This window comes from Neocloeon triangulifer, unplaced genomic scaffold (assembly GCF_031216515.1).
Source record: "Neocloeon triangulifer isolate White Clay Creek 2 clone unplaced genomic scaffold, ASM3121651v1 ptg000014l, whole genome shotgun sequence".
Lineage (NCBI taxonomy): Eukaryota > Metazoa > Arthropoda > Insecta > Ephemeroptera > Baetidae > Neocloeon > Neocloeon triangulifer.
This window is the reverse complement of record NW_026775556.1, coordinates 6,757,295-6,772,212: the sequence shown is the minus strand read 5'-3', so window position 1 is coordinate 6,772,212 and position 14,918 is coordinate 6,757,295. Positions and strand designations below refer to the sequence as shown.

Below are 14,918 nucleotides of genomic sequence, written 5' to 3'. Positions count from 1 at the left end.
TAGTAAAGATGCTCATTTGTGATTTTTATTAAAAAAAATATCGAGTCTTTCGAGTTGCAATTATTTGCTGTGCGTTTTACACTTCTTGTTGCGCGCCGCTTTGTACCAAACTGGGCGAGTGGAGGGCGTGGTTTTCTATTGACGTCAAAACCTGGCAAACATATGATTGGGGCTGGTAAAACTTTAAAAGCAATCAAAATTTAAAAGTATCAAGTTTTGGAATTTTTTTTGAAAACAAACAGAAGTTCACGAAAATGATTTGAATTTTTTTAAACACTTGCTACAAAAACAAGAAAATACACGGAGTTTTTAAACTTGCAAAGCAAAAAACACCCGGAACTGCAGCAAGCAAAATGGGTTTGTGTTTGTAATTAATTTAGTTGTCAACCGTGTTGCATTGAGATATTCTTTATATTTAATTTTCAGTTGCTTTCGGTGGTCATAAAACGAGCTTCATAGGCTGGACTCTGCTCGGCGTCCTGAGTTTAATGTGCTACTGTGAATTCTTAATTTATTATGTTGTTCTTTTCCAGGTAAAAAATTACTTTTGTTTATAAATAAAACTTATATTCTAATGATTCTTAAATTTTGCAGTGCTCTTGGCCTGAGCTTACTCCTGGGCGCGAAGACGAAAAAATTGCAATAAACCAGAAGGAAGACCCTGTCCGAGCAATGTTCATAGCGGACACACACTTACTCGGCACCCGAAGGGGGCATTGGTTCGACAAATTACGGAGGTATGAGAGAATTTTCTCTTAAAATACTTTGAATTACAGTGAAAAATAAATTTCAGAGAGTGGCAAATGCACCGAGCCTTTCAATCAGCAGTGACGCTGCACCAACCGGACATTGTCTTTGTCCTCGGAGATGTTTTCGACGAAGGTCTTTGGAGCAGCGAAAATGAATTCAACAACTATGTTGCCCGATTTAAGTCACTTTTCAACGTTCCTGGCGATACTGAGCTCCATGTAGTGGTTGGAAATCATGACATTGGTTTTCATTATGGGTAATAATTATTAACTGTAATCATAGAAAAGAATACTTTAAAACCGAAGCAAATTTTGGCAGTTTAAAAAAAAAATCGCTGTAGGACCTTAAAATAGAAAAAATACATAGTTTGGGATGATGGTTTTAAATGAAAAAAATCTTTGGTTGCTTTTTGAAATTAATTATTAATTGATTATTTTTTAGCATTTTATTTTTAAAATGGGTAAAATCAAAATTAATTAATTCCGTAATGAAATTACTCAAACAGGATAAGTCCGTATCTGCAGGAAAGATTTGCCACAGCTATGGACGCACCCTCAGTACAAATTTTGTCGCGCCGAGGTGTTCATTTTGTTCTAGTCAACTCTATGGCCATGGAGGGCGACGGGTGTTTTTTGTGCAGGCCGGCGCAAATTCACCTCCAACAGATCTCAAGTGAGCAGCAAGTTTCAATGATATTTCTATCAAATCAATTTTCATCTTTTATGCTAATTTTCAGACCGGCTCAAGTGTACCAAAGGTACTGCCAAGTGCAAGAAAACGCAAAAATTTACTCAATATAGTAAACCAATTTTACTTCAGGTTTGTCCTATGAAATATTTCCTGTTTTTATTTTAAACACTTTTCTTTTTAGCACTTTCCCATGTACAGAGAGTCGGATATTAACTGCAGTGGGCCGGATCAGGCGCCAGAAGACGAGAAAAAGCAAAAGTTCAGAGAGAGGTGGGAATGTCTGTCACGAGAATCATCAGATATGGTAATAATTTATAAATAATTTCTTTATTGAAGAAATTTTCTATTTAAAATAGTAAATAATTCAAGCTCAATTTTATCTTTCTAAATTGATTTAAATCCACAAAGATCCCTGAACTTCAGCCTTTTTTTAATTTAAGGTGTATAATTACTTAATTATTATTTTTTTTGCACAGCTCATGGAACTTTTGGAGCCGAGGTTGATTACCACTGGACATACCCATCACGGGTGCCACAGGATCCACTCCGACGGCACCCACGAATGGACGGTCCCCTCCTTCAGTTGGAGGAATAAAAACAACCCGAGCTTCCTCCTCGTAAGATTTGATTTTCACAATTTGAATTAATTTAAGATTAAAATTATTCGTCTGCAGGGAACGTTTTCGCCAAACAATTATTCTATCAGCAAATGCTTCATGCCAGCCGAGAGTACTGTAATTTATGTCTACCTGCTTGGCGGAATAGGGCTTTTCGTGGCATTGACCGTTTGCTCCAACCGCAGGAAGTGGACGCGCATTAAAAACAGCTGACTAGGGCTGTCATTAGGTTGCATAGTTCTTTTAATTTTTTCCCTGACTCTCATTTTCTTGAGCTAAAAAATTCACGCGGCGCCGCCATTCCCCAAAAATTTAACAAATTAATTGCAATTTGATGGTCCTATTTTTTGACATTTTTGTGGCAGTTTAATTAATGAATAATCAGCTATTAATTAGTGAAAATGCTTTGCATTTGTCCAATATGAGATTAAAAGAAAAAATGTACGATACTGCACTGCTCCTTCCATGTCACTTAACAATTATATAAGGCAATATAATTATACTACTTGTAAAAATAACCTTTATTGCTGAATTGAGCTTAATGTTTTAAAAAAAATATTGAGTAGTTTGTTAGTAGACGTAGGCTAATTTTAAAAATTTTGCAATATGTTAAGTACTGTAATTATGGATGTGATGTACTTGATGTGTCTTTCAATGTGATAAAGCTATAGTCTTCTGTGACCTAATGATACCTAACCACTTTTAAATGTTGTTCAAATGCCGCATTCCAGAATAATATAATTATTCCCGAACAAAAGAGTAAATATGTGTCCAAATATTGCTGCTAATGCCTTTCGGAAGGCCTAAATTTAAAATTTACTGCAGTATAAAAAAAGATGAAAGTTATAAATAAAACAAGCGTTAATTAACATGCCTGATATTAGTGTATTTTCATTACGGGCAACAAAAAATATATCCTCAATACACGTACCAGAGAAAATAATATTTGATAAAGGAAAAAAAATGGAATGCATCGATGGGTTAAGTCGATCACACAATGTCCACCAACTGACTGTGCACGCTCCACAAATTCTGAAAAGTTACGAACAAATAATGTTAAAAACATGCAGTTATTTAGTCAAGGGCCTTAAGAGTCACCTTGAAGTATTTGACGGTTTTAACCCGCAGCTCAAGAGTGGCATCTTCGTCGCAGATGAAGAGGGTGCTGGGGTGCTGCTGGAAGGCGGACACGGTCCACATGTGGTTCACCCCTTCTTCAATGGCTTTGTACAAGGCAAACGCTTTGTGGTTTCCAGTAATCAGAATCATAACCTGGTAACCAAAAATTAATATGTTAACAATTTTAAATAATTTTTTCGTACTTCTCGAGCGTCCATGACGGTTCCCACTCCGACCGTCAACGCTTGCTTCGGCACTTTGGAAATGTCGTTGTTGAAGAATCGAGCGTTGGCTTCCAGGGTGTCCTGGGCCAACGTTTTCACCCTGGTGCGAGAAACCAGGGAAGACCCTGGCTCGTTAAAGGCAATGTGGCCGTCGGGTCCGATACCTTGTTGATAAATTTAAGCTCAGCTCAGAGATGACATTTTGTTTTCATCAAACCTCCAACAAAAAGCTCCACTCCTCCAGATTGTTTTATTTTCTCCTCAAATTCAAGGCACTCCTTAACCAAATCTGAAGCGTTTCCGTCCAAAATGTGAGCATTTTTGGGATCAATGTCGATGTGCTTGAAGAAGTTCTCGAACATGTAGAAGTGGTAACTCTCAGGGTGGTCTCGAGGCAAGCCTATTTAATATTAATATAAATTATCGAAATATTTTGGTTTAATTTCAAGTTCTTACCAACATACTCGTCCATGTTGAATGTTTTGACATATTTGAATGACACTTTTCCAGCCTTATAGTATTCAATCAATTTTTTGTACATTCCAAGTGGTGTCCCTCCTGAAATTTTGATATGATTTAAATATTAAAATTTAATTACTTTAACGTATACTTAAAAAAACCATTTAGAAAGTAATTTAATATTTTATTTTTATTTTTTACAAATAAATAGAAATGTTTATAAAAAAATTTTTAACCTTGATAAAATATTTGAATAAAATTAAAACTAAATTGGAAGAAAAGTCCTGTGAAGATTAAATAAAATATTTTTTTTTAATTTTTTACCAATTCTAAATGAAAGATCCATTTCAGAATGCTATTTACCTCCAAGCTAAATGAGCAGAAAAAAATTTTATGGGACAACATTATTTTTGCCTAATAGCTATGCTAAAGGACTTGTGATCGAAATGTGCCAAATTTGCAAAGATGAGAGTTATGCGGGATGTGAAAGCTGCTGTCAATCTCTATGCGCTCGGCAAATAATCTCCCATAATTGTCTGGGTCAAATTTCGCAAGTGGAAGGGCAAAGATGCACAAATATACTGACCGGTGGGCAAGCCCAGGACGAAAAAGCGGTCGGCCTTTGGCTTGAAGTCGTTGATTCGCTTCATGACATACTTGGCCGCCCATTCGGAGACCTCGTCCGAAGTGTCCAGGATGACGAGACGCATCTTTGCTTCTTGACGACTGCTCGCAATCTGTTTGTCAGTGTGTGGTGCCGCGGCGGAGGGTCAACGATCTCCCTCTTCGCACACACAGATTTCTCAATGGCCCAAAAGAAAAATAAGTGAGAGAGAAACTTGCAAGGGAAACTTGTTTGTCGCGCCACGCCCCCTTTCGTTTCGCACCCGCCAGGACGACGTATGCACAGCCCAATGTGAACCGCTTTGAAATTAAATTCGCCATTTAATTCATCTTTTTAAATTAAGAACAGAGTGCCCCTATGATGAGTACTGGTGCTTGTACAGAGCTTTATAATATAATACATGCTCTATTTAATTGAAATATATTTAATTATAAAAGCACTCGCAATTTATTACTCTTTATTTTAATTTTATCATAATTGTATTGTTTGATTTTTTTATTATTATTTTGATGATCCAAAAATATTTCAAGGAACATAAAAATAAAATTGGATAAGTGGTTGGAAAGGGAAACTGGAAGATACTCTGAAAAACGCCGCAAACAAACTCTAAAAAAAAAACGCACATTAAAAAGAATCAACAGGGTTTAATAGAAGTTAGGAAAGTTCAGGATTTGATGTGTTTTTAGTGTAAGAAAGAGTTTGCTGAATTTTATGAGCTTGTTTATTTAAATCTGGTTTTTCCATCTTTTTCTTCTCTTTTAATGTTGGCCGTTTTATAGCAGACATCTGAAAACCATTTATTTCTTCTTATATTTTCCAATCTAAAATTTTGGTTTGACTGAGAAGAATAAATATTAATACTAAATAAAAAAGATTTATTCAATAAATCATAAATCACACTGTGACATTAAAAACAGACTCGTCAATTTCAAACAAATTATTATTTTGCACGGCAGGTTTTCAACTATCCGGGCCGCGAGCAACTTGTTATTATTTCCCAAGCTGCTGTGAGTTGGGAATCACGCGTTGATTTTAATTTTTACCTTTTTTGAATTTTGCACACTCGTTTGGGAAATTTTGAATTCAACCAAATGTCAGAATTAATATTGAGCTGGAAAAATAGTTCGAGCGGAAGAGGCCATATGTTGGGATCCTTGCTACATTTCAGCATTTTCAGCGCGTTTCAAACAGCAGTCTTTGCTCTCGTTTCGCGCGGACCTTGAATGCTGCACATCCGTTTTAATTATAAAACATTAAAATATGCTTTTGTTAGTCATATTTTGTAAAATACCGGTATATCATTCAATTTTTAATTCAAAGAAAATTTTTTAATTAAAAAAAATAAATGTTACTCTATAGAGATTATCTGTTTGAATCATATGAATAAAGATAAAGTGCAATAATTACTTTCAGTAAATTTTACTGCCAATAGCTGAAGGAAAGAACTGAGGAATCTATAATTTGTTAAATTATATAACAATTTAAATCATAAATCATGCGATGAAAAAGCAATTTCCTGTGTAGAGTGTGGATGCTTGATGCTTTGAATAAAAAATGACCGTGTTCGTACTCTACTCACTGTGAACCAAACTTTATAGGTGAGCAGTTTTCCCGTTAAAGAGTTTTATTTCATCTCTAAACATTAAGAGCCTTTAGTATTTTAAATCTCTAATTATTGAAAATTTGAATTAAAATGCTTAAAATATATAAGACCAATAATATTTTTCATAGTTTTATAAAATTGCTACGAGCTACAAGTTATTACGTCAACTACAAATTTTTGCAGCTCGAGTGAAAAATAATAATTTAGGCTCCACCAAAACTATCAATGCTTTAATTACTTCAAATAAATTATTAATTATTACTTAAATAATATATGATAAGTTTGTCGATATCAGAAATTGTGTTCTGAAAGATCGCGACGGCTCCATTTTATTAAATATTTTCTATTTTCCTATTCAACTAAAAAAAGGATTGAACGCTCTGCAAAAACTGTTGCTTAGTTTGCCGCACTCTCTGGTTAAATTTGAGTATCTTTACTGACGTATGCATAATTATTTTTTAATTTTTCAGGCATATTTTTTTTGGAGAGAATTGCATAGAAATTTTTGTATCCAAAATATGCGCGGTTATAACATTAATTAATTTATTCCATAAAATTAAAATTTCTATGCAGAGTATTTCAATCTGACCATTTTAGTTGTACATATTAATAATATTATATTTGCAGTTTACAATCAATAAGACTAACAAAATTAATTAGATTATATCATAATAATTATTAAGGTGTATGTATCAGAAGTCCCGATTCAAGTTGTGGAAAAAAATAAATTTAATTTTTTATATTTTGCTTCATGAGAGTTTTTAAAAGCGTCATTGAGCTAGCAGACCCTGTATTAACGCAATTATAGGTGCTGATGCTATTTTTTAAGTGCATGCATTTTTCTTTCATTCGCACATATTTTTGTGAAGTAAATGTTTTCACGGAAATCTTTTTAAACATTGCACAAAAAATGTGGACTACAGCGGAAATAATTCATAGAAGCAAACGTAAAGAGAGATGGGCATATTTCGCAGAAATCCCCAACTCGGCATTTTTCTGTGTGCTGGATTGGTTAAAAAATCGAATAAATATGGCGCATTTCCTAGCACGTTTATTTTCCGGTGAAGACTAGTTTGATATATGGTACCTTTTAGTTTTTTACTGACCCACAAACAAAGAGAAAACTAAATTGAATATAATAATAATAAGATTGCCACGATTAGCTATTATGATATAATATAGGTGCATTCGTTAACGCTAATAAAAATTGGGGTTGAAATTTTATTTATTATATTTATCCTCCAATTAATAATTTAAATACACAACATCTTACGTCAAGTCAACACACAAAAATTTACTGATTAATAATTTTTGAAAAATTTTAAAATTATAATTGAAAAAAAAATACATATAGGCAGCTTGTTTTATGGTTTGGCAGGATGTTTCCGTCCCAGGAAGCTGCACGATGGTAGACAAAAATTGAAAATTGCACGTAAAAAAACGCGTCAGAGATAGTATAAAAGGAGCGTAAAACTTTTGAAAATTCAGCATTCGTTGCAAAATGATGAGGGGAACACTACTAATCTTGGTGCTAGGACACGTAAATATACATCTTATATATTTCTACAAATTTATTTTTCAAAATGAAGAGAAAAATGTAAAAATATTGTTGTATTATTATCGTCAAGATTATAAAAAATTATAATTATAGCACGGGGATTGCTCTAAAGGGTGTGCACAAACTGCGAACACTGATATAATTTAAAAATATAATATCGAAGTTTTCCAATTCATAGGGGTTCCAATTTGAAAGTAACAATCAATTTTTAAAATTCCTCAATTTTGACACCTATTTTGGAAAATAAGCAATTTTTTCCCCCAAATTCTTCAGTGTAGTTAGTTAAGAGAACCGACCGTGCCAAATTTAATTTTAACATGCCAAAGTGTGTTGTCCTGTGAAAGTTAAAGAAATTTAATCAGCCAATGCAAAACAAATACACAATAGATATTATCGAAGGAAGCTTGTTTTGAAAATAGACATACGCTTGTCACTATTGTGTTCTTCAAAAATAAAGAATTCCAGGCTAGTGCTTAAATAAATTGAGTGAGCAAAAAAATTGGGCAATTCTCTAATTTCACTTATTTGATTGAAAGAAATGCAAAGCTCTAATTACGACGCTTAATGAAAAAAAAAATGCTGACTAGTTCAATAAGCTTATGTTTGATTATAATGCATACTCTATGCCTAAATCTGGCCAAATATTGAAATAAATATTTTTTTTATGTTAAAACAGAAGATTTGAGTTAGAGCGATACAAAAAAATAAAAACTCGTTACAGTTGCTGGCATTCTCCTGCGCTGCAGTAAAGAAGCCAGTAGTGCCGAAGAACAAACCTGTCGTGAAGGATGTGGCAAAGATTAATAAGCCAGTGGTGGCCCGTGCTCGTTCTCGTTCTCGTAAAAACCACCATTTAAATCACTTTTTTTCAATTAACTGTTTTTTTCTCTTAAAAGAACCAGGAGGCAAAATCAACAAGCAAATCACAGACGGCTTCAATTTTTATTTCAGCTGGCATGCGCTAATTTCCTACACTGACAATCCCAACATTTGCGGCGGTACATTGCTGACGGAGTATTGGCTTGTGACAGCTGCCCAGTGCCAATCCACCTCGTAAGCTGCTCAATCTGCGAAAGGATTTGAAAAGTCTTCCTAAATAATAGTCTATTTGATTTTCATTCCAGATCTCGTATATATTGAACATAATATAAAATTGCTTTGCAATAATCTGTAGAGGTTCTAACAGTTGTTGCTGAACCCATTTTGGCACTTAAAAATGTTCATATTTTATGAAAAGCTATCCAGCTTGCAGAAGAAATAAATTAATTTGCTCATATCTTCATAAAAAACTTTTGAAATGACATTTAGGAAGATTTCAAATTTTTTTGGCTTATGATTCGCATATGTTTAAAGTACACAGATAGGGCAAAAGATTAATATTCGTATTTGAGGGCATAGTAGGGATAAATTAATAATATCAACAGAGGCACACAGAAAGCTAGATGATTAAAGATGGTAATTATTTTATAGGGTGTCCAACATAAATATTAGAATTGGATCAGCATCGCGCACAGGCACAGGACAAGGATTCCAAGCACCCACAGTGAAAACGCAGGTCGTTCACACTGGCTATGATCCTGTCACTCTAGCCAACGACATAATGCTGATGGAATTCAACGCAAGGACTTTCTTCAGTCGTAACACAAAGTTCGTTTTCACAAAATGAAAACTACCATACATATATATGTAGCCATTGCTTATCCCATCGACCTACCGTACGGCCCAGATTTGACTGTTAATTATGTTGGGAAGTCGGTGCTGATCGGTGGCTTTGGAAAAAATTCATCGACTGGTAAATTGAAAATTTTATTTTAATAAACTGCCACAAAATACAAATACATTATGCTGGAACCAAACCTTTTTAATGTATGATTATGATGGAAACATTTCAAGTTGCTCAAATATGTTCCTCTTGTTATTGTTCGCGTTGTTTAAATACAAAAAACATAGTTTCTTTCCAGAACATACGAACAAAGAATTACGCTCAATTTATGCTTCATTTTAGGTCAATTTTTTGTTTCTTCTTGACCGCCAATGATGGTTTTTCCAGCCTAACCAGTCATGAAATATTCTGGGTTTTTTTTTTATGTAATCTTAAAGAGATACATTTTCCTTTTTGTTGCGGAACTTTTATTGGTCTGTTTTTAGGATGTTTATATCACAAAAGTTTTAGAAAATCGATTGAGGTTTAATTAAAGAATATTGCCCAATTTAACATGAAAAAAATTCAATTTATTGGAGTTGATGAAATTGAAAAAATAAATGGATTGCGCTGTGAATTTAACTGAATCAGAACAAGTTTTTTTAAATTAAAAATAATATTTTACAGATGCCGCATTCAGCGACAAATTTCGTGGTGGTTCTACAAATGTTGTGGATATTAGTGCGTGCGCGTTACAATTTGGAACTGATCGCGTCTTTCCCAACAGTTTGTGCTTGCAATGGAAAACTTTCGTGAGTTGCGAGGTAAGTAAAAAATTTTTATTGAATTAAATCTAAATTAAAATTTTACACCTCTGCGCTGTGTAGGGAGATACCGGTGGTTCTGTGGTGTACAAAAAAGAAAACAACTATCAGATTGAAATGATCCTCGGAGTTATTTCGCAAAGTACATCCACTTGCGATGCCACCAAGCCGTTTGTGGCCACCAATGTGATACCTTATATGGATTGGATTGAGAGCTACATTACACCAACAACAGCGACACCAACATCATCGTCAACATCATCATCTTCATCTTCATCATCAACGTCGTCTTCAGAAAGTTCTTCTTCAGAAAGTTCTTCTTCAACAACAGACACATCGACAACACGTAAAAAACTTCTTTTCAGTTTCAAATTGTTTTATTTTTTATACGATCGATTTATTAATTCATCATCTCTGAATTCTGAATTGAACCGCATTATTCAATAGTGTTAAGTGTAAATGTTAGCGAAAGATACGGAAGCATTTAAAATTAATCTGCGGGGTTTTTCAATAAAATTGTATTAAAATATTTTTTATTTTGCGGCCAATCATGATGTTGTTAGGAGAGTCACCTGACTAGCTCAAAATATGCAGCTTGCTGTAGTTTTAGACGTAATATCTGACGAACCTTACAATTATAGTGCTGGCAGGTTGCTTCTTCACAAAGTTTTTACTTTTTGGCAAAAATTTCATAAGTTACAAAAGAGACGGAAAATTTGAATTGATAAAAATATATTATTGTATTATGTCTTGTAAACAATGACCCCGTTATTAAGAGGGTATTTTTCGTAATTGCCAAATTCACTCTGCTTAATGACGTTCACTCTTTTAAAAACAGTACACACAAAAACGACTTTGAAAGTAATGCCCTGTCATTTTCCAGCCTGCACATCTAATTGTGGAGATGTATGTCCTGAAGACCCAGCGCCAAAGATACCAGCTTCTGCCAAACCTGCACCACAGTGCTCAAACCAAAACTATGAGGTAAATATAGCACGATTCTTTGATGCAATAATTTGGTTGATGGACCGTGCTTGAAAAGGGCTTTGTGAACAAGTGCTGCAACGTCCCAATGATGAATTTCATGTTGCCAAACGGCGCTGACACCACGTGCAAACGCAACCCCTCCGTTGTGAAATACTTCAATGTCTTCATGATGAACAAATTGCAACCTCCCAAGGCGTTGAACCAGTCAGTCAACTACACCGATAGGAACTTGCTAAAAAATAATTCAGATTGGTCCAGAGCTGCAGTAATAATCACTTTATTTATTCTTATTCTCCATAATTAATTCTGGAAGTTTATTTTGTATTAATTAAGTAAGATTAAACTTCAACGTTTTCTATCTAAATTAAAAAAAAAAATATTGTGGAAACTTAAAATTTGGTGAAACAGGTGTTTCCATATTGATATTTTAAATAATTTCTTGTTCATTCACCTCATTAAAAATACAATTATTTCTGATATTTATTATGGGTAACTTCTGATTGATTTTAATTAAGACGTCATTTAATTCCTTCTTTTTAATAGACATTTTTGATAGGATTATTGAAAACTTAACTCTTTTTTATTATTATTTTTTTTGCTAATATTTAATAACAATTAATTTAAATTAATGTTTAATCTCTCTCTTTTTCAAGGCATTCCTGGACTGTCACCTTAATCAAACAAACGTGGTAAATTTATTTGTACCATTTTTGCGATTTATTTAAGCAATGCCAATAAGACTGTCAACGGAACTGTAAACAAGGAAGCTTTGGTCACGTTTTTGTCCAAAACTAACAACAACAGCGCGATTTGGGTGCCCAAGATTGCCTGCGCCGTCTCTCAATGCATTGACATTGTTTCCAGTACGTAATTTTTATTTTTTAAACATGAAAATTAGCCAAAAGCAAAAGCAAGTAAAAAAACCTCAAATTTTAGAAATTAACACCTCAAATAATGTAATCAACGGAAAGGAAAAAAACAACGCCACAGCCTTATACGTTGTCCAATGCGTTCTTTTCAAAATGATCAAAGTACTTAACTTAATTGTTCAATAACATGCCACTTTAATAAATTTCATTGCAATTTTTCTCCAGAATTGTCCTGACAGGAGTATGGATAAATTTAGAATAAGCTATTATTGAAATAATAAAATCCTACTACTTTATTTTAGAAATTACGCCAGCGTGTAACAATTCGTATACAATCTTTGACCAATGCTCGTTCTCTGTTTTACCAACAACAACAACAACAACAACAACCGCTGCACCTTTTGTAGGAAAGTTGCTAGCACGCGCTACACCGAAGCGCAAGAGTGGCTGATTTGCAACTGAACGGACACGACATTTCCTACCAAACAGAAACTAGACCCTTGGCGCGTTATTTGGAATGGAATAATGAAAATAAGATTACTTAAAATACCTCAAACTTAAGCAGAAAATTAATAATTACGCAGATTTCATTTCATTTAAATAATACATTTGGGCATTTAAACACTTTTCTTTGCTTCATTTTCAAATTATGGTAAAAAATTTAAATAAACCCAACAATTTAGCATTGCAAATTGGCTTTTTATTTTTATTATCTAGTTAATACTAATACCTGATCTTGATCAATATTACTAGAAACACAAAAAAATAAAATATAAAATACTACCGTTTTTGATAGAGATTGCTTTAAATAAAGAAGAATTGTCTTTTATATTAAATTATACCAGCATAAGTATAGAGGATAAAATGAAAATAAGAAAAAAAATCCGTTTTTCTTTTTTGCAAATTTAAATTGATTTTTTTTACAAGATTCCTTCAGTGACAATTAACTAAGAACATGTACGCACAAATTTATGCCTTTGTTATTAGTTGAAAATAATTAAAGCGATCAAAATAATTTTTTTTTATCAAATAATTCAGATTCACACTCTTAACAAATCCTTGGTTATTTGATGAAAAAAAAAATAAGAAATACCATTATTGAATCTTTGAAAATTATAATATTTTCTTTCAAATTGAGATAATTTTAAAATTAAATAATGTAATAATCATTCTAACTATCTCGTCTCCTAAAAAAATTATTTCAATCAATGCCTGATGTACAAATACATTGACAACATGTTGTATAATGTTGATGAAAATAGAGAAATCAACGAAGTTGATCAAAAATGGATTGTCTGAAAGCAGTACTGGAGCCCCTTTTAAATAGAAACAAGTGAATTTGGGTGCTAGGATGTTGGAGGACTCAAACTAGAGGCACATGCAGAGCTGGGCGGATCACTCGTTGGAGCGTGCAAAAAAAAAACCCCTAATTGATGGCCATCGGGTCGCGCACCTTCTTTATTCATCTAAATTACAGTGCGGCTATTTGTGTTTTTGAGTCAGGACCATAAAGGTGATAAGCACTGAAATGATTCTTGATTTTAATTAAGATAAACCCAAAAACAAATCAAAATAATAAAAAGACAAAATTTAGTGGCGCCTTCTGCGCCACTAAAAAAGGGCACAGGCCGACAAGACTTTGTCTTGGCCTGACCCCAGAAAAAATGCTTTTTTTTAATAATAATAATAGCAATCAATAATAGCTTTTGCTATATGTATGTATGTTCTATAAAATTTTAGCTTTCGACGTGTGTTCATTTGCACTTACTCTCATAATATAAATTACCACATAAAATATTCCAAAATAACCCACCAAAGAAAACAGTTTTGTATGTCCTAGTCAACTATTTTCTTTTAAATAATACAGGCTGATTACAAAAATATAATAATTATTTTATCAAATAATGATTCATGAATGATCTAGAAGCAATCACCGCAATTAACACCGAGTGCAGACTGGCCGAGTGCAAAAAGCGGTGTGCCGCGCCGTCTAGTGCAAAGTGGCTCTGCACATGGTGAAGCACACGGCTTTTGCACACGTTCCTCTTTCAGTATAAATGAGCGCTCGTCGCCTCAGACTAACATAACGACAACAAGCCCCTTCTCCACAACCAAGAAACCGAAGAACCAAAACAAACCTCAAGATGCCCAAGCCTTGCTGCGACAATTGCGCCCGTGAGTAAAATTACAATTTTTAACATTGATTCAAAATAAGAGTTTCAAATTCATTCAAAGGCACACTTGCAATAATTTGTCCATTGAAATTTTATTGGTCCTCATTTTATCCAAAATACGCTTAATGTGTACAAATTAATTTTTTCTATAATAAGATAAAGCGAATCATTGATGAATTATATTTAATGAATTTTCATAGTACAATTGAAGTTTTTTTAGAATATTCAAAATTTGAAATTTGAAAACGGTTATTTATGAAGAAATAAAATTTAAACCAATGTGTCATTAAATTATGATTATTTTATTTTTATATATTTAACATATATTTTTTTGTGAGTGGTTATTCCAAATTAATTAAATCCCCTTCGACTGCACTTTGATTGAATGGACAATAAAATTTGTGACATTTTTCCAGAGACCTGCCAAGGTGGAGCCGACGGCTGCAAATGCAGTGGCACCTGCGGATGCAAAGGAGGCTGCAAATGCTGTGCTGAGAAGAAATGAAGAATTTACTTCAGAATGATGGCGATTTCAACTTGACTGAATTTTTCTATTGATTTGTATTGATAATGTGTTGAATAAATAATTTCAATATTTAAATAATCTAAATCGTTTCTTTCTCCTTATTTTTAAAATCAGAGGATACGGAAGAGCAAAATTAAATTGATTTTCCTCTTACAAAAGCATCGCACAATCAATGGAGAATAATACATCAATGTACAATGCCATTGAAATTTATAAAACAGAGCTTTAAAAAGGCAAACAAGTACAATTAT

General features: G+C 33.4%; 3 protein-coding genes and 1 long non-coding RNA gene across 5 annotated transcripts; 3 read left to right on the top strand and 1 right to left on the bottom strand.

The window, feature by feature from the left end:
- Positions 1-7: 7 nt before the first annotated feature.
- Positions 8-4,701, bottom strand: LOC132201105 (glucosamine-6-phosphate isomerase). 2 transcript variants are annotated; one of them, XM_059627015.1, is made up of 6 exons: positions 4,446-4,701; positions 3,857-3,958; positions 3,618-3,800; positions 3,380-3,564; positions 3,156-3,329; positions 8-151 (listed from the first exon to the last, which is right to left on the bottom strand). In XM_059627015.1, the coding sequence occupies exons 1-6, from the start codon at positions 4,567-4,569 to the stop codon at positions 77-79; spliced, it is 843 nt and encodes a 280-aa protein (XP_059482998.1). In that variant the 5' UTR covers positions 4,570-4,701; the 3' UTR covers positions 8-76. The 2 variants fall into 2 exon arrangements, with proteins under 2 accessions (XP_059482998.1, XP_059482999.1); XM_059627016.1 differs by lacking the exon at positions 8-151 and adding an exon at positions 2,923-3,089 and having other exon boundaries at positions 4,446-4,698.
- Positions 146-2,950, top strand: LOC132201104 (metallophosphoesterase 1). Its single transcript, XM_059627014.1, has 9 exons — positions 146-357; positions 427-533; positions 595-737; positions 794-1,006; positions 1,256-1,422; positions 1,487-1,569; positions 1,622-1,744; positions 1,917-2,057; positions 2,115-2,950. The coding sequence occupies exons 1-9, from the start codon at positions 354-356 to the stop codon at positions 2,268-2,270; spliced, it is 1,137 nt and encodes a 378-aa protein (XP_059482997.1). The 5' UTR covers positions 146-353; the 3' UTR covers positions 2,271-2,950.
- A 2,818-nt stretch (positions 4,702-7,519) lies between the features above and the next one.
- LOC132200387 (acrosin-like) lies at positions 7,520-12,650 on the top strand. The gene is made up of 14 exons (XM_059625816.1): positions 7,520-7,627; positions 8,367-8,484; positions 8,542-8,698; positions 9,116-9,282; positions 9,336-9,437; positions 9,975-10,111; positions 10,175-10,457; positions 10,995-11,095; positions 11,154-11,363; positions 11,752-11,787; positions 11,838-11,961; positions 12,035-12,129; positions 12,193-12,208; positions 12,270-12,650. The coding sequence occupies exons 1-14, from the start codon at positions 7,589-7,591 to the stop codon at positions 12,416-12,418; spliced, it is 1,734 nt and encodes a 577-aa protein (XP_059481799.1). The 5' UTR covers positions 7,520-7,588; the 3' UTR covers positions 12,419-12,650.
- Positions 12,651-13,906: 1,256 nt separating this feature from the next.
- On the top strand, positions 13,907-14,745 carry LOC132200788 (uncharacterized). The gene is made up of 2 exons (XR_009442195.1): positions 13,907-14,142; positions 14,558-14,745. It is a non-coding gene; the product is annotated as an uncharacterized LOC132200788 (long non-coding RNA).
- The last annotated feature ends 173 nt before the right edge of the window (positions 14,746-14,918 follow it).